The sequence below is a fragment of the Vanessa cardui genome, chromosome 27 (assembly GCF_905220365.1).
Source record: "Vanessa cardui chromosome 27, ilVanCard2.1, whole genome shotgun sequence".
Classification (NCBI taxonomy): domain Eukaryota; kingdom Metazoa; phylum Arthropoda; class Insecta; order Lepidoptera; family Nymphalidae; genus Vanessa; species Vanessa cardui.
This window is the reverse complement of record NC_061149.1, coordinates 6113674-6132331: the sequence shown is the minus strand read 5'-3', so window position 1 is coordinate 6132331 and position 18658 is coordinate 6113674. Positions and strand designations below refer to the sequence as shown.

The window sequence follows — 18658 nt, the reverse complement described above, 5'->3', positions numbered from 1 at the left end:
TTGTATGTTACCTGTAATATTTGGCAACTTTTTTACAAAATATGAACGGGCCGCGTGTTGCCGACCGCTGCTTTAGATAGCTAATTAAACTAATAAGGGTAAACTCCAAAAATTTAAGTATCCTCAAAATTTCATTTACTTGAAATATAATATTTATTTAGGTATATACTATATAGGTGTGTATATACTTGGTGGTAGGGCTTTGTGCAAGCCCGTCTGGGTAGGTACCACCCACTCATCAGTTATTCTACCGCCAAATAACAATACTCAGTATTGTTGTGTTCCGGTTTGAAGGGTGAGTGAGCAGTTTAACTGCAGGCACAAGGGCATAGCATCTTAGTTCCCAAGGTTGGTGGCACATTGACGTTGTAAGGAATAGTTAATATTTCTTACAGCTTCATTGTCTATGCGTGATGGTGACCACTTACCATCAGGTGGCCCACATGCTCGTCCGCCAACCTATACCATAAAAAAAATTATAACTTTAACGTTATGTTTAATTCATGAAGTACTCTTAATTACTTCTATCATTTCAGTATATCACTTTTAATAAGCTGCCACTACTTCAGAATGTAGATTTTAAAGAGAAACCTGGAAGACAAATATACTAATGTCTTGTATTGTTACTACTGAAGCAAGAGCCGTATCATCGTAGTTCCCAATGTCGCGTACGGAATGGTTAAAAGGTCAGTGGACAGAGTTGACCACTTACCATAAAGTGATACATTAGCTCGCCAACTTTTGTTACCAAAAAAAACTTTAAATCACCAAAAAAAATTTTGTCATTTAATCTTGTATTCACTAATACGCCTTATTTATAGATATTGGCTAAAATTTAAAATAGTTGTAGTACTTTTTGCAATTGAAAAAAATGTTTTCCGGGGATCTGTTCCGGTCTTGGATATAAGGGAGCACAATTAAATGAGATGAATGATTGGATGCTAACTACACAATCAACCCAGAACTGCACGTGTATAAATGAAATTTGGCAAAAAAGATACTTAATAAAATATCTGAAACCCTCCTCTTGAACATTCTCATGAGACCGTGAAAAAAAATCTTCATACAGATATACCAAAATCAAAATCACTGCAGTCAAAAATAAAGTACTGTATGAAATGGCCGAAAGTATGCCTACGGATATTGTTGAATTGCAAATCGCTCTGGATTCCAATTTATACCAGAAATGGCTATCCATACTATCTTCTATAGTCCAAATATCGACATAGCATTTATGTAGTGCTAGCTTGAATTCCAAAGCAATACTTTTTTATTACATCTAACACAAGAAAACCGACCGTTGAAACACGAGAAAAGATGCGAGCTACAACATAAAAATAAATATCTGTTTAAAAGTAAATTATTTATTTCTTTTTAAACATTGTTGATGTCATTTCTTTCTCAGTAAATAAAAGGACCGTTGCAACCACAACCGCAGCTTCCAGCGATGGATACAGCACCACCAGCTGGCACGATGCCTCCGAACTCAACAGCACCGAGGATCGGCACCTGACCAGCGACCGCAGTGGTACCAGCAACGCCCATCTCACCAACGACAGCCACGTCACCAACACCAGCACCACCATAGGCAGCGTATCCGGGATAACTAGCAGCGAGACCAGCACCGTAGCCACATGGACCAAGACCAGCATAGCCCAGGCCCAAGCCGTAACCGGGTTCCAAGCCAAGACCTAGCCCGTAGGCGCCAGCGCACGCGCTGTATACATTCTAAACAAAAAATACCAGTTTTAGTATTGAACATACATACATATATGAATAGAATTAAATAAATAAAAAAGAAAAGAATCAGCTTATTGGTTAAAACGCTTGCACCATATTGCAGGTACAAAACCGGGCAAGCACCACTGAAAGTGACATGTGCTTAATTTGTGTTTATAATGCATCTCATGCTCAGCGGTGAAGGTAAAATCGTTTAAATTCAATGAAATTTTGCCACATGTGCATCTAGCCAAGAAGCGTTTTGAAAGAAGGTCTAAAACCTTTTCCTTAATAGGAGAAGAGGCATTAGCCCAGCAGTAGTATGTTTACTTTAAATTTCCTGTAAATTTCTCACTGCTGGGCGAATACCTCCTCTTCCTTTGGAAAGAATGTTTGGAACATATTCCAGAACGCTGTTTCAATGCGGGTTGGTGGAATACACATGTGGCAAAATTACGATGAAATTAGACACATGCAGGTTTCCTCACGATTCCTTCACCGCCGAGCACGAACACAAATTAAGAACATGAAAATTCACTGGTCTTTGCCTGGGTTTAAATCAGCAATCATTGGGTAAGATGCACGCGTTCTAAGCACTTGGCCATCGTGGCTCTTTTAATCCAAAATTTTACCTGAACCAAGCAAGCTTGGATGCAGAGCAGGAGGAATGCGAAGGTAGACATGTTTGGTTGTTTTTTCGACGAGGTGTCAGAGAATGCTTATGAAACTAAGTTTTCTTGTTTTTATATCATCAACAGCCTATTTAGGCCTATATGTTGCAACCTTGTACGTGTTCATTGTGGTATTTCACCAATTACAGATTTGTTTTGAGGAAATTTTCGTTTTCATATTTTCTCGGAAGGCTTACTACATTTAAGATTATTGTGTTTCGTTCTAAATTTGCACAGGTGACTTGCGATTGTTAAATACTTTACTTTTTCTTTTAATAACACTTCAAACTCTTAAAACTAATAAAACATTTTGGCACAAATTTAAAGCTTTGTGGATACTTTTTAAAATTTTATTATGGTATAGGTTGGCAGACGAGCACATGGGCCACCTGATGATAAATGGTCATCATCACCCACAGACAATGACGCTGTAAGAAATATTAACTATTCCTTACATCGTCAATGTACCACCAACATTGTGAACTAAGATGTTATGTCACTTGCTGTTACACTGGCTCACTCGCCCTTCAAACCGGAACAGAATAATACTGAGTACTGTTATTTGGTGGTAGAATAACTGAGCGTTTGGTACCTACCCAGACGGGCTTACACAAATTACGTTACATTTGCGTACTCAAAATATGAATATAATATTATTGAATATGGCAGTCAGGTCTGCATATATGTCGAACGCGGGGTAATCCCACATCTACAGAGACCGTCAATAGTTTTTTTTATAAATATCTTCGCAATTCCGACAAACAAGCATTTTTAATATTGTATAATATTTTATTTATATGTATATAAAATCACTGCAAAAATAAGCCATTATTCCTGAATGTAAATTAAAGTAAAGGATAAAATTGATTATTGTGGGTTATCCCTAAGAGATAAACATAGACTTTTTTGAAGATTTTTTTAAGGTGAACAATACTATAATAAATTATTATGATCTACCACGTAGGGTCCAGCCAGCGTTTGTTTTTAGAAACCTCTAAAATTATCAGTGTTTCTCTGCTATATTGACCATGTATTATACACATAACTCTTCCTCTTGAATCAATCTCACTAGTAAAAAAAACCGCATCAAAATCCGTTGAGTAATTTGAAAGATCAAAGCATACACAGGGACAGACAGTGTAACAACAGACATACTATGTTCCTTGGAGTTCCTGATTTGTAGCCCCAGGTACCCCAGACATCCACCCCTGGTAACAGTGACTATTTCACAAATTTGCATGTTTAATTGATAACCTATAAACTAACCTAAGATTGTCACGTTTTCTTTCACAATAATTACAAATGGAATAAAGAATCACATAACGACAGCTGATAACGATATACAGTCAATAGTTTTCGTATAAATAACGCGTGTCTTTCTGTTACAGACATTGTCAAGTTTGTACACAAACAGTAAACATGTACAAGATTGTGTTCGTCTGCGCTCTAGCGCTCACTGTCCAGGTAAAGAGATTCACTTGTATAAATCTTTGTACAAATCGGCTTTGAGCCGAGTTGACCCGGGTTCAAACTCAGGCAAGCACCGCTGAATATTCATGCGCTTAATTCGTGTTTATAATTCATCTCGTGCTCAGCGGTGAAGGAAAAATCGTGAGGAAACCCATGTGTGTCTAATTTCATAAAAATTCTGCTACATATGTGTTCCACTAACTAGCATTGGAACAGCGTGGTGGAATATCTTCCAAACCTTCTCCTCAGAGGTAAATGTTGTGTTCTGGTATAAGGATTGTGTCAGTGCAACTACAGGCACAAGGGACATAACATCTTAGCTATTAGGTTTGGTGGTGCATTGCTCAGAACTTCTAAGTGTGCCAGTGACCATTTATCTCCCTGTGACAATCATTTGGTAAGAATTAGATATCTACTATGTTTTTTTACTAAATTATAATTTTTTTTTTCAGTCCATCGCTGGAGCATGCCTCGGGGCTGGATTAGGTTATGGTCTCGCTGAGCCTTTCGGTTACGCCGGATCCCTCGGTGCTCCCTGCGGAGCGTACGGTGCTTACGGCGCCTTCGGTGGCTACGGACCCGGCGCCGTCGCTGCTTCCAACGGAGGAGGTCTCGCTGTTACCAGCGCTTCTGCTTACCCTACTGGAGTATCCGTTCTCTCTGAAAACGTCATCGAAGGACCTCTAGCTGTAGCCGGTGTTCTGCCATTCTTGGGTACTGTGGGCCTTGAAGGTTTACTGCCAACCGCTGGTTCTGGTGTTGTCTCATACGGCTGTGGCAACGGAGAGGTCGCCATCTTGGCTGAGGAAGCTTCTCCTCTTGGTCTCGGCTACGGTGGACTCGGTTTCGATGGAATCGGCTTCGATGGACTCGGCTACGGTGGTCTCGGCTACAATGGACTTGGTTACGGCGGTCTCGGCTTAGGTGGTCTCGGCTGCGGAGGTCTCGGCTACGGTGGTCTCGGCTATGCTGGTCTCGGCTTAGGTGGTATTGCCTACGATGGACTCGGTTACGGCGGTCTCGGCTGTGGTTCTCTCGGCTACGATGGAATCGGCTACGGCGGTCTCGGCTTAGGTGGTCTGGGCTACAATGGTCTCGGCTACAATGGTCTCGGCTACGGCATTGGAGGTGGTTATGCATGCGGTGGCCGCCTCTAAAATTGAATCCTCTTCTGAAACTGATTATGGCATTTGAAAAATTCAACCAATCGCCTTTCCCCCGTCTTTCTCACTAAATTTAACAACAGAAAAAGATTTCCGTGACAACAGGAATCAATGATTTAAAATGCTTGTAATGAAGTATATATTTCCAGATTGTGCGTAAAATTTTTATAGCTTACTCAGGAATTTATGAGAAATTATACGACGATATTAAAAAAACTGTTCTTTTAATGCAGAAAAATCCTTTTACTGATTACTTATTTAGAATTAATGCATAATTTGGAACGTGTTACGTAACTCCTGGAAGAAATGACGACTTATTTTAGTCACATTTTAAAGACGATAGATGTACGACATTTGACAAGCTTGTCCATTTACATTATAAAAATATATTCAGAGCAAAATTTTTTTTATTTAATTTAAGAGTACATGTTACAAGGTACGATACATACTATAATAAAACAAAATAAGTGTAAAACGTAAATGTAAACAAATACTTATAACTAGAGTCGAAATAACCAAGTGCACACACAACAATTGCTCCAAATTGAGAGCTTAAACCCAGGCAAGCATCATTGTAATAGTTTCAAGTGTTTTATTTATGTTGAGTTTGTGATAAAGAAAAATATCGCAAGGAAACCTGTCTGTCTAATTTCAATGATATTCACATGTGAATACCATTTTTGTATTTCAGAAGAGCCCAGGTTATAAATTGTACGAATAGCCCATTAGTGCAATTTATAACCTGGGCTCAAAAGATTCGTTGAGATATAAATTTAAAGAAGTTAAAATAATAAATCAAATCATACTTTATTCAAGTAAGCTTTTACAAACACTTTTGAATCGTCATTTTACAATTAAGTGAAGCTACCACCGGTTCGGAAAGTAGATTCTACCGAAAAGATACTCAGTAGTTACTCTTTTTCAACATTTAAAAAATACACAGTCAATTAAGTTAAATACAATTATATAATTTAATATAATCTGCTTAATAACTGCCACTTCTCAATTTGTTTTTGATAATGTTATGTAAAACGTAAATGAATTTTCCAGAAATTGTGACATACGTTCTATTAATACTAGGAACAAGAATAATCCTGTTACTCTAAGTACACAGGTATGTGTACCTAGGTACAGTTAGTTAGGTACTCTTATTTGGGTCAATGTGTGTATATGTTTTTTACACTAGAAAACTCCAAAAAATATTTAATTGTAAAATTTAAAAGTGCCTTTACAGAGCCTTTTACTTAATTGCACACCTCGGGAAAGAGATGATCCCATCCAGGTTGTTTCAAATAACGAAAATATATTCATTATTATTGTATATGAAAACATGAAACCTATACTTGTGAAAATGGAATTTAAAAGAGTTTAAGTCGCCGGTTCTTTTCAGGTCCGAGACGTAAATTTCCGACTCGGTGGTAGATTTGTAGCCATCATTAAGCAATTTCATATTGAATAAAGATTTTTAACTTTGATTAATCAAAGCACTGGAGCAGCGTGGTAAAACCAAACCTATAAACCTTCACTTCAATGGAAGAGGAGGCTCTAGTCCAGCAGGATATTTGCTGGCTATTACTCTTACACTTATAGCTACAGGTATTTAATCAGAATTGTAAAAACATGAAACCAAAAACAAAATAGCTTATGGGGAAAATTTTATCATTTTCTTCTCAAATATTTTGAAACAGTTGTAAAAAATGTCAATATCATATGGTCTTATTCCTATTTCCACATAAGATGTTTTATGGTCTATTGTTTCTTATGGTATTCCTTGAAAATTAAAAATCTTATTTATATATCTGATGATCTTAATCCTTCAAGAAAAGAGCGTTCTCCTTCCTCAAAGGCCGGCAACGCACTTGCGAGCCCCCTGGTGCTGCAGATGTCCATGGGCGGTGGTATTCACTTTCCATCAGGAGAGCCTCCTGCTCGTTTGTCACCATCACATTAATAAAAAAATATTCTGGACTATTTTAATATAGCATATTAAAATATACAGTTAGTCCAGAATATACAATGTGCGTGTGATAACAGTGCATTAACTACCCCAAATAATGTATGTAGTTTAAAATATATTTATTGTCTTAGAGACAGGGCTTTTTCAACCGACTTCAAAAAGGAGGACGTTATTAATTCATCTGTATTTTTTTTCTTTTTATCTTTGTTACCTTATAACTTTTAACCGTGTGGACCGATTTTGATAATTATTTTTTTGTTTAAAAGGTAGCGCTTCCCGTGTGGTACCACTTTAATTTAGTTCGGTTCTGATCACGGTATTCATATGAAAACGACATAAGTCAAGTCAGCCAAGAAACCCTACAGTATATCTTTTTAGTGCATATTTATTTGTTTTAAAATAGTGTTTTGTTTGAAGTCGGTTTTTCTTTTTGTTAAAATTTTTATTTGGCGTTAATTAATAACATCCAATTTATTAAGAATTAGTTTTCATTTTCTTTCATTGAAACCGTTGATTTTCCAATTACTGATATTCAATTATAATAATTTATTTGAATTTGCAAACGACCATATAAACAAAATAGTATTATAAATTAAACTTTTAGGGTTTTGCTAATTAAATAATTAAAGAAATGAATATAATAAAGATTTTATTTTCGAAGATACATACGTGGTCGTGTATTTTTAGATGTTGTGATATTATTATCGTGACATCGTGTTTCATTTTGAAAAGTAAAGTTATTTTATTGAAGATTCATATGTAGATATGATGTCATTCCTATATGATATTGTTACCTCGTCCAATCAAAAGAGGTGTTACATTGGAAATGATTGAACGTTAGAAATGTAAGGTTTTAGAGGAGAGCGCCGTATCCATAACCGGCTCGGAAAGGTCCAGCGTAGTTGCCGATGCCGTAGCCGAGACCGTAAGCACCGTATGCTCCGTAAGGAGCACCCAGTGGACCTAGACCACAAGTCTCACCGAGGCCGAAAGGTTCAGCGAGGCCCAGAGGACGACCAAGACCAAAAGGTCCCGCGAGACCAAAAGGTTCGTTCAGACCAAGAGGGCCAGCATTACCAAAGGGTCCCAATCCATTTCCAATGCATGCTCCAGCAATGGACTGAAACGAAAACAATTGGTATTATTATTATACAAACATATTATTTTAATCAAAAATAGTTGATATAATCGTTATATTTACCTGGATCGCGAGCGCCATAGCGCAGACCAAAAGCACAGCCTTGTACATGTTTGCTGTTTGTGTACAAACTCGACAATGTTGGTTACGAAAGCACACGCGTTATTTATATGAAAACTATAAACAAAACGTAACGTTATCAGCGACGTGACGTGTTCTCTAAAGTTATCTATCTTAGAGGAACGTGACAATAATTAATTAGGTCAGTAACTAGGTCATCCAGTACACCTAATAAAAGATTTTTTTAACTATTAATGACTAATATTTACATTGATACTGATTAAACGTCAAAAATAAAATAATACGAAAAGGAAATTGTAGGTCTTAATACTACACTACAGTATGAATCTTACAAATTTTTCAATATTTATGACCAAAACTAAAACTTAACACAAAAATGTCCTTAATTTTTGACTTTTTTGATCGATCTTAAATAACTATGCGTGATACGCTAAAAATCGTTTGATTTAAATGTAAAGCACAAAAAAAGCTACATAAAAGGTTCTCATAAACATTTTTGAATCTCATCGGATAGCCGAATTATTGCCGAGAAACAAATTTTACCCCTTTATTCAAGACGGCGGCCTTTGGCCCCGGAGATGGTCGAAAAACTCAAGCTTTTCTGGGTATTCTCTACAACATGATGAATGACTACAATGAAATTAACTTGCTAATTTCATTTTCATTTATTTGCTTAATTTTTTCGACGCAATGACTGGACTAATATAGTGTCATTAAAATTTCCACTGTCAGGACATATGTTCTTATAAGTTGTATGATAGCATATATTTCGAATGGGATAAACAGCTTGGATGATTAAAAATGTATAAATTTTTACCTCAATTTGGCCTCATCGTACGTCGAATAAAGCCGTATTTTTTTTCCTTTGGTAGATGGTAAATGATCACCCTCTCCTACAGTCATCAACCATCCCTTAAATCAGGAATGCTTCAAGTGCATTGAAGATTGCGATAACATTAGATAATAAAAACCTTACGCCTGTAGGACTGGCTCACTCATCCTTCAAGCCTGTGATGATGGCTCTGCTTACCCATAAATACCGATGATGTTTATTCTCAAGATCCTTTACCCCTAATTAAAGAGATATTAGCTTTGGGTTGGTTGAGTATTCTGGTCCACTAGTACCAGCGATTCCCTCATATGCCAGGATTAACGTAGGGAGGGAGACAAAAAAGGGGGTAGTCTTTATATTCCAATATGCTCTACGGCCTGTAAAGTCTTATTATTTCATAATGCACCTAATAGCTGTAAACCAAGAAAAGTACGTATAACTATTTAATGTTCTTCTAACAGAAAATAATTGTATCAATTAAAATAAAGTTAACATCGTCTAAATTTGTCTGAGTGTTTCTGAGATATTGTCATCACGTACACGTAACCGCGGTATACAGAATCAATGAACAATATTACTCATTGATAATCAAGAAGAAATTAGTATTATTAGGTGACGAATATGCTTAAAAGTCACGTTTTATTCAAGATAGAGATATATTTTCAGAACATAACGTTTACTGCGTTTCTCAGTCTTTATATAATAGTTTTCGTATATATATTGCGTGTTCATCCGTTACCAACATTGTCGAGTTTGTACACAAACAGCAAACATGTACAAGGCTGTGCTTTTGGTCTGCGCTCTGGCGCTCTTGATCCAGGTAAATATAACGATTATATCAACTATTTTTGATTTAAATTAGTATGTTTGTATAATAATACTATCAATTGCTTTCGTTTCAGTCCATTGCTGGTGCATGCATTGGAAATGGATTGGGACCCTTTGGTATTGCTGGCCCTCTTGGTCTGAACGAACCTTTTGGTCTCGCTGGACCTCTTGGTCTGAACGAACCTTTTGGTCTCGCGGGACCTTTTGGTCTTGGTCGTCCTCTGGGCCTCGCTGAACCTTTCGGCCTCGGTGAGCCTTGTGGTCTAGGTCCACTGGGTGCTCCTTACGGAGCGTACGGTGCTTACGGTCTCGGCTACGGCATCGGCAACTACGCTGGACTTTTCCGAGCTGGTTATGGATACGGAGCTCTCCTCTAAAACCTTACATTTCTGACGTTCAATCATTTCCAATGTAACACCTATTTTGATTGGACAAGTTAACAATATCAAATAGGAATGATATCATACCTATATATGTATCTGCAATAAAGAAATATTTATACAATTTTAATTTTTTTTTGTCTAACAGAACCTCGATATCATTTTTATTGCCCGTAAATGTATTTCGACTTATTATGAAAATATTGTTATATTATATTAGACATTGAAAAAAGAATACATTATATCCCGGTTAGGTCTTGCTCAATCTCAAGGTCGTCCTGGTACTCAGAGAATAATAATAATAAATATTGGACAACATCACATACATTACTCTAATCCCAATGTAAGTAGCTTAAGAACTTGTGTTATGGAAAAAGTAGTTATGGCTAAAATGAGAATAAGGGATACTCACTGCTAACATTTACGTGCAATAATTGCAATAATAATTATTTTTGAAAATATTTTCGTCTTTGAAAACGTTAGATCCAAATCTAAACACAGATTAGTGATATCACATGATTTATCCTTAATAACAAAATATAAATATTTACTACTAATAATTCTGCGTGTAGTTTTATGTAGATTAGATTGTTGGATTACTAGATTATTTTGTACATATATACATATAAACATATCGAAGTAGGTAAAAACTCGACAAAGTTAGTCGGACGGTTGAAGGAGATTGCCTCCTAGGAGGATTACGATTTACCAATGGAAGAAGTTATCTCAAAGGCTTACACGTATAATTCTGTGGATGAAATTAGATGGGAATATTCAAGTTATTGCCGCTTAAATGGTAACGAAATCTTACATATACAACATATATACGTGCTATGTAGGTCTATGCTTCCCGTGCTAAGCCAGGTCGGGTAATTTGGCTAGCTCTAGTGATGTATATCATGACCTCGTGGAATGTATTTCGAGAATCAATTGAAAAAGAACTGAGATGGCCTATTAGTAAGAACGCGTGCATCTTAACCACCACCAGCATCACTGAATATTTATGTGCTTAATTGTGTGTTTATAATTGATCTCATGCTCGGCGGTGAAAAACATCGTGAGGAAACCTGCATGTGTCTAATTTCATAGAAATTCTGCCATATGTGCATTCCACCAACCCCCATCGGAAAGTGTGGTGGAATATGTTCAAACCTTCTCCTCAAAGGTAGAGGAGGTTTTAGCCCAGCAGTGGGAAATTTACAGGCTGTTGATGATCAATTGCATCTCCACTTAAGTATCGTAGATAATGAGTAATAAAGATCGTAAAATGAGGTCACTCGAAGAGTAGTAAATGAGAGAGTTGAAAGCGTTGAAACGCGGGTAGCGCTATCCAGCCATCGTGGAAATCCTTAGCGGAGGTGACTTCAGTGTCCAGCGGTGGTCGTCTCCCGGTTTATATGATGATTATAATGAAGCCGATACTTATACAAATATCTTCTCTTCAAAACAATGGTTGTTGAAAATAAATCTCATAAACTATTATCATTATCATCGACATAGCCCACCGGATTAGTAAGCTGAAGTGGCAGTGGGCTGGTCATATTTGTCGCAGAACAGACAACCGTTGGGAAAAACGCGTTCTAGAGTGGAGACCGCGTCTCGGCAAACGTAGTGTAGGACGTCCTCAGGCACGGTGGAGCGACGATTTACGCAAGACGGCAGGCAGGAGCTGGATGCGAGTAGCCGGAGAAAGACCACAGTGGCGTGTACTTGGAGGCCTATGTCCATAATATTGATATTAACGGGATTATTTTAAAGTCAAAAGTCACGGACACCTTATGAATTAGACTTTAATATGTTGTAAGAAACTCAGTAGTAGTTAGCTAGTAGTTCTTCCAAAAACCCAGATTCACAATTATGGTAGTATTCACAATTACTGATCAATCCTGTGATGGAATCCGAACCTTATTTCAGGCGTTTTTTACATAAGGTGTTATTTTAATGAAAAATAATAATAATTAATTAATTGAATCTTAATAAACTTTTTCAATTAGCAAAATTGTGTACTGATTTGACTTTTCGGTATATTATTATACACCATCGTCTAAAAACGTTTTCTGTACAATATACAATCGAAAAGGTGCTGAGTAGACGAATAAAAAATAAAATAATATAAATATTTTTATTGAAAATACATATATAGGAATGATGTCATTCCTATTTGATATTGTTAATTTGTCCAATCAACATAGGTGTTACATTGGAAATGATTGAACGTTGGAAATGTAAGGTTTTAGAGGAGAGCGCCGTATCCATAACCAGCTCGGAAAGGTCCAGCGTAGTTGCCGATGCCGTAGCCGAGACCGTAAGCACCGTATGCTCCGTAAGGAGCACCCAGTGGACCCAGACCACAAGGCTCAGCGAGACCGAAGGGTTCAGCAAGACCCAAAGGTCCGCCGAGACCAAAAGGCTCAGCGAGGCCAAGAGGTCCAGCAAGACCCAAAGGACCGCCGAAACCACAAGGTTCAGCCAGCTCGAAGGGACCAGCAACACCAAAAGATCCCAATCTATTTCCAATGTATGCTCCAGCAATGGACTGTAACGAAAACAATTATTATTATCATTTTACAAAACATTAGTATTTCAATCCAAATAAGTCGATTTTATTGTAATATTCACCTGGATCGCGAGCGCCAGAGCGCAGACCAAAAGCACAGCCTTGTACATGTTTGCTGTGCGTGTACAAACTCGACAATGTTGGTAACGAGAGCACACGCGTTATTTATATGAAATCTATCAGAAAACATTAAACTACTGAGAAACGTTATCAGCGTCATGACGTGTTCTCTAAAGCTATCTATCTTAAAGGAACGTGACAATAATTAGGTCAGTAACTGGGTCATCAAATCAATCTTTATTGTTAATGAAATATGTGAGGAGATGATTGTTATTCAGATAGTTTGAAGAAAGTCCTACCATCGATTGAAGTAGACCACATAATACTTTTATGATTTTTTTAATTTTTATGACATAGCTGAAATAAACGATCTTTTCTCTCTAGAAATACTGAATACTCATTTTCCCAAATGATGTGGATGTGGGTAGGTATGGGACTCGCCGATGAACAGGATGATTAACAGGATGATACCGGAATACTCAGTAAATAACTAGAAATTAGCGGTACATTCTGCGTCGTTTCGATGGGCGTCACAGGATTGCATTCGTATGCTACAATGACGCCTTAACGTAGGGGAATTCCCCAGGTACCAAGAACCTCCTCCAAGAGTCCCTGTGGTACCTAATGAAAGGGGTAGCACAAAATAAGCACTTCCCAGCCAATACATTAATCTTATCTTTACTTCCAGCTTACCCGGGCTTACGTTCATGTTATAAATCCATCATAAATCATCATTCTCTTATAAATTATACATAATATAAATTTCAATAAACGTCGCGTTCAAAATTCGGCGTAGATTTCGTAAGCAAAACCTGCATGTCGAATAAATTGGAACAGAATAATTTGAAAACCTTCTCTTCAAAAAGGATATTACTAAGCCTTACAGCGGAATATGAACGGACTGTATTTTTTTTAAATAGATAGATATTGCTTTCAGCACAGTTCAGTTCAGCACTTTCTTTTTTTTATTGTAAATACTGAACTGGGGAAGTTTGGTGTGTGTTTGTGTGTGTGTGTAACTCAAATGCCTTACACATTCGTTTTTTATAAGGTTTTTCTGCAACACTCCATTACATGGGATAGCATTGAGGAATTATATAAAGGGTTACAAAAATTTGGTTTATTTTTGAGCAGTAGTTTTGATTTCATACATTTATTAATTATTTTAATTATTATATGTATTTTTTTTTCTTAAAAATGTTTTCTGAGAACCAGTATTTTTCAATCAATTACATTGAACAGTTCTAGTAATTGATAGTTTTACCTAGTTACTGACCTAGTTATAGTCACGTTCCTCTAAGACAGATAACTTTAGAGATGTCATTATGCTGATAACGTTACGTTTTGTTTATAGTTTTCATATAAATAACGAGTGTGCTTTCGTTACCAACATTGTCGAGTTTGTACACAAACAGCAAACATGTACAAGGCTGTGCTTTTGGTCTGCGCTCTGGCGCTCGCGATCCAGGTGAATATTACTATAAAATCGTCTTATTTGAATTGCACTACTAATGTTTTTATAAAATGATAATAATAATTGGTTTCGTTACAGTCCATTTCTGGAGCATGCATTGGAAATAGATTGGGATCCTTTGGTTTTGCTGGTCCCTTCGAGCTGGCTGAACCTTGTGGTTTGGGCGGTCCTTTGGGTCTTGCTGGACCCCTTGGTTTCGCTGAACCTTTTGGTCTAGGCAGGCCTTTGGGTCTTGCTGGACCTCTTGGCCTCGCTGAGCCTTTTGGTCTCGGCGGACCTTTGGGTCTTGCTGAACCTTTCGGTCTCGCTGAGCCTTGTGGTCTGGGTCCACTGGGTGCTCCTTACGGAGCGTACGGTGCTTACGGTCTCGGCTACGGCATCGGCAACTACGCTGGACCTTTCCGTGCTGGTTATGGATACGGCGCTCTCCTCTAAAACCTTACGTTTCTAACGTTCAATCATTTCCAATGTAACACCTATGTTGATAGGACAAGTTAACAATATCAAATAGGAACGACATCATACCTATATATGTATTTTCAATAAAAATATTTATATTATTTTACTTTTTATTCGTCTACTCAGAACCTTTCCGATTGTATATTGTACGGAGAACGTTTTTGGGCAATGGTATATATAAAATGATACCGGAAAGTCAAATTAATACACCATTGTACTGATTGAAAAAGTTTATTTAGACTCAATTCATTAATAATTACTACTATTTCATTAATAGAACACCTATGTAAAAAACGTCTTAAATTAGGCTCGGATCTCATCACACGACTGATCAGTAATTGTGAATACTACCATAATTGTGAATCTGGGTTTTTGGAAGAACTACTATGTGAGTTTCTATAACATATTAAAGATTAATTCATAAGGTTTCCGTGACTTTTGACTTTAAAATAATCCCGTTAATATCAATATAACACTTTATAAGATTTATTTTCAACAACCTTTGTTCGGGCAAGAAGACATTTGTATACATATCGGCTTCATTATAATCATCATATAAACCGGGAGATGACCACTGCTTACATAGAAGTCAAGTAGTTCCGAGCTGGTTTGGGATATGGCGCCTTCATCTAAAAGTATATACTTCGTCATACATCCAGATCTGTCTGACGAATGTTTCGACCCCAAATATATTTTTGATTGAATAATGAATATGAATTTTACATCATATATTAATGGCGTCCAACACCTGTATGTATCTTTGATAATAAAATATTTATGATATATTTATCTAGAATGTTATTACACGAACCAAAAACCCCAAATAAGAGACATGCATAAGGTCTACTTAAATCTATATTGATATTATAAATGTGAAAGTAACTCTGTCTGTATGTGGACCACGATAAAACCAATGGACTAAATTTGATGAAATTTGGTGTGAAGCAAACTTGAACTTCAAGGAAGGATACGTTCTATAGGTATAAGGCTATATTTTTTGCCTAACACATGACGACCAATCCCCTAAAAAGCAAGGGAAGCCGTGGGCGACAACTAGTACAATATATATAATCAATTCAAGAAACTATAGTTTAGAGGTAGATGTGGTGTAACAGAGCTTACGTTCAGTTTTCCGCTCTTCTCTTTTTCGAAGTACAGATGATAAACTATTTTTGTATTGCAGAAAAGGGCTATTCGTGAAATTTATAACTTGGGCCCAAAATATTCGTTAAGATGTAAATTTATAGAAATTAAAAATAATGACTGTCGCTTCTAAATTTGTTTTTGATAATGTTATGTACGTGCGCAAAAACATAAATGATTTTAAAAGTAACGTACATTCCATTAATACTAGGAACAAGAATAAACTTATTACACCAAGTACCCGACAGGGTACACAGGGTTAGTAACTCTTTTTTAGGACAATGTTATATGTTTTTACAACAGGATCCCAGAAAACGTTGAAACATATTCAGTAATAAAATTCAAAAGAATCGTTAAAGAGCGTGTCCTTTAATAAGTATTTGAAGTATTACTGAAGGTTTATTAACTTAATTAATTAGCCATGAGCGTGTTTTTGATCACGACGCATAAACGGATATCAGGCATATATCTTCTTTAACGTACAAGCTTTTCCAGACTAAAAAATACAACTGCATTATTTAAAAAAATAAAATGGTTTTGTAAAAACATTTGATCTACAATTAAAAAGAACGTTATTTTACTGCAATATAGAAAAAAATATCATAATCGGTGCATAAATATCAAAATTGTCACAGCGATTAACTAAGTATGCTCTCCTGTAAAATGACGAATTTTGTCTCTCTCTCTCTCTTCCTAGCTATATATCCCACATGGTGGTGGGGTCAGCTTTCCTCGTTTTAGCTCTCCACTTCGCTCTATCCTTAACATCGTCGTCGGACAGCTGGTACATCTTCATGTCCTTCAACACCACATCTTTCCACCTTTTTTTGGGTCTGCCTCTGGATCTACGACTAGGGATGGAAAGTTGTAATGCTAAATTACCTGCGTAGTCGGGGGGCTTCCTTTTCACGTGCCCATACCATCGCAGCCTACTCTCCTGCATCTTGTCGGCAAGGTCGCGTACGCCCATGCTTCCTCGCACGTACTCGTTGAGGATCTTGTCAAGCCTAGTAACGCCGCACATCCACCTCAACATTTTCATTTCAGCAACTTGAATGGTATTGACGTTTTTTTGAGTTACGGCCCATGTTTCACTGCCATACATAAGGGCTGGTCTGATCATGGTCTTATATACCAAACCCTTGAGTTTGACAGGCATTCTTTTGTCACATGTGACACCAGTCACTTCTCGCCATTTGAGCCACGCTGCGGCTACCCGGTGCTGAATGTTGCATTCCAAGTTCCCAGTATTTTGCACCATACTCCCCAGATACTTATATTCATTGCACATGGTGACTGGTTGTCCATCGATGTAAATCGGACTGTTGTCAGTAATGTCTGTATGATTGAAAGACATGAACTGAGTTTTTGCAACACTCAGCGTTAGGCCACCGGTCTGTAACTGGTGTTTCCAGAGTTTGAGTGCCTGTTGTAACTCTTCTCGGCTCTCCGTGCAAATGGCTACATCGTCTGCGTAAATAAAGGTCCATGCCGTTGAATTCTGCGCTATCTCGGTAAGCGAGTCCAAAACCAAGCAAAACAAAAAGGGGCTGAGCACAGAGCCTTGGTGTACACCTTCTGTGACCGCTATCGGTTTTGTGGCGCCCGCTGGCGTCCGTACCATTGATTTTGCACCCTTATACATGTCGGCAATGATGTTAACATACTGTTCGGGGACGTTCTTCTTACGAAGGCTCCACCAAATCGTATCTCTTGGGACGCGATCAAATGCTTTCTCCAGGTCCAGGAATGCAACATACAATGGTCGGTTTTTTGCACGATATTCTTCAGCAATTGTGTTCAGAGCGAACATCGGATCAGTTGTTGATAAGCCAGGAACGAAGCCGTAGTGATTTCTTGATAAGACGCACTCAGATCTTAGGCGACTATCTATCACTCTCTCGTAAAGCTTCATCGTATGACTTAAAAGCTTGATTCCGCGGTAGTTTTTACATTCATACTTGCTACCTTTTCCTTTATAAATTGGAACTATGGTGCTCAATCTCCATGCGTCTGGCATTATAGAAGAGAACATCACACAGTTGAAGAAATTGGTGAGCAAGTTGACTCCTTTTTCTCGCAAGCATTTCCAAGCTTCTACTGGGATACCATCCGGTCCTATGGCTTTTTTGTTGGACATTTTTTGCAAGGCCATCTTCACCTCGTTTGGGTGTATAGGAGGTATAAGTCCCAAGTTCTTATTCATATCTGGAAGTTTTGTGGCAGTTGGATTCGGATTCAGTAGCTGTTTGTAATATTGAAACCAAGCCGTTATAATGTCTCTGTCTTTGTACAACAAATCACCATTCGAACTTTTGATGGATTTACACGTAGCTGGATCCTTTGTGCTCCGACACCTCTGCCTTGCGAGCTTGTGTATATGTTTTTGACCTTCTTTACTGCGCAATGTTTTGTAAAGGTTCTTTTGGGAGTTTGCCTGTTCTACTGCAATTACTTTTTTGGTGTTTTTCTTTTCTGTTTTATAAGTCTCTCTGTCTTCAGGTGTTTGCGTGGTCTGCCAGTTTTTAAATGCGGTTTTCTTTAACTGTATTGCGGTTTGTACCGTCTCAGTCCACCACCACGTTTCTCTATCTATTTTCTTCGTTCCTTTAGTACGACCCAAAGTTTTATTAGCAGCAGTTATGACAGACTTCTGCAAGTCTTTCCACATTTTGTCAACGTCTGAGTCCATATCAAGTTTCAGATTTTCCAGATGTGCACAAAAC

The 18658-nt window shown here is 37.5% G+C and overlaps 6 protein-coding genes across 6 annotated transcripts; 3 read left to right on the top strand and 3 right to left on the bottom strand.

The window, feature by feature from the left end:
* Window positions 1-1401: 1401 nt before the first annotated feature.
* On the bottom strand, window positions 1402-2402 carry LOC124541108 (chorion class A protein Ld2/Ld41-like). Its single transcript, XM_047118938.1, has 2 exons — window positions 2352-2402; window positions 1402-1728 (listed from the first exon to the last, which is right to left on the bottom strand). The coding sequence occupies exons 1-2, from the start codon at window positions 2400-2402 to the stop codon at window positions 1402-1404; spliced, it is 378 nt and encodes a 125-aa protein (XP_046974894.1).
* A 1373-nt stretch (window positions 2403-3775) lies between these two features.
* On the top strand, window positions 3776-5017 carry LOC124540997 (chorion class B protein L11-like). Its single transcript, XM_047118768.1, has 2 exons — window positions 3776-3854; window positions 4313-5017. Exons 1-2 carry the CDS (start codon window positions 3810-3812, stop codon window positions 5015-5017), a joined length of 750 nt encoding a protein of 249 aa, XP_046974724.1. The 5' UTR covers window positions 3776-3809.
* A 2816-nt stretch (window positions 5018-7833) lies between these two features.
* LOC124540996 (chorion class A protein L11-like) lies at window positions 7834-8229 on the bottom strand. The gene is made up of 2 exons (XM_047118767.1): window positions 8182-8229; window positions 7834-8100 (listed from the first exon to the last, which is right to left on the bottom strand). The coding sequence occupies exons 1-2, from the start codon at window positions 8227-8229 to the stop codon at window positions 7834-7836; spliced, it is 315 nt and encodes a 104-aa protein (XP_046974723.1).
* Window positions 8230-9803: 1574 nt separating this feature from the next.
* LOC124540994 (glycine-rich protein-like) lies at window positions 9804-10236 on the top strand. The gene is made up of 2 exons (XM_047118766.1): window positions 9804-9851; window positions 9934-10236. Exons 1-2 carry the CDS (start codon window positions 9804-9806, stop codon window positions 10234-10236), a joined length of 351 nt encoding a protein of 116 aa, XP_046974722.1.
* Window positions 10237-12472: 2236 nt separating this feature from the next.
* Window positions 12473-12906, bottom strand: LOC124540993 (glycine-rich protein-like). The gene is made up of 2 exons (XM_047118765.1): window positions 12859-12906; window positions 12473-12775 (listed from the first exon to the last, which is right to left on the bottom strand). The coding sequence occupies exons 1-2, from the start codon at window positions 12904-12906 to the stop codon at window positions 12473-12475; spliced, it is 351 nt and encodes a 116-aa protein (XP_046974721.1).
* A 1370-nt stretch (window positions 12907-14276) lies between these two features.
* LOC124540992 (elastin-like) lies at window positions 14277-14765 on the top strand. Its single transcript, XM_047118764.1, has 2 exons — window positions 14277-14324; window positions 14409-14765. The coding sequence occupies exons 1-2, from the start codon at window positions 14277-14279 to the stop codon at window positions 14763-14765; spliced, it is 405 nt and encodes a 134-aa protein (XP_046974720.1).
* The last annotated feature ends 3893 nt before the right edge of the window (window positions 14766-18658 follow it).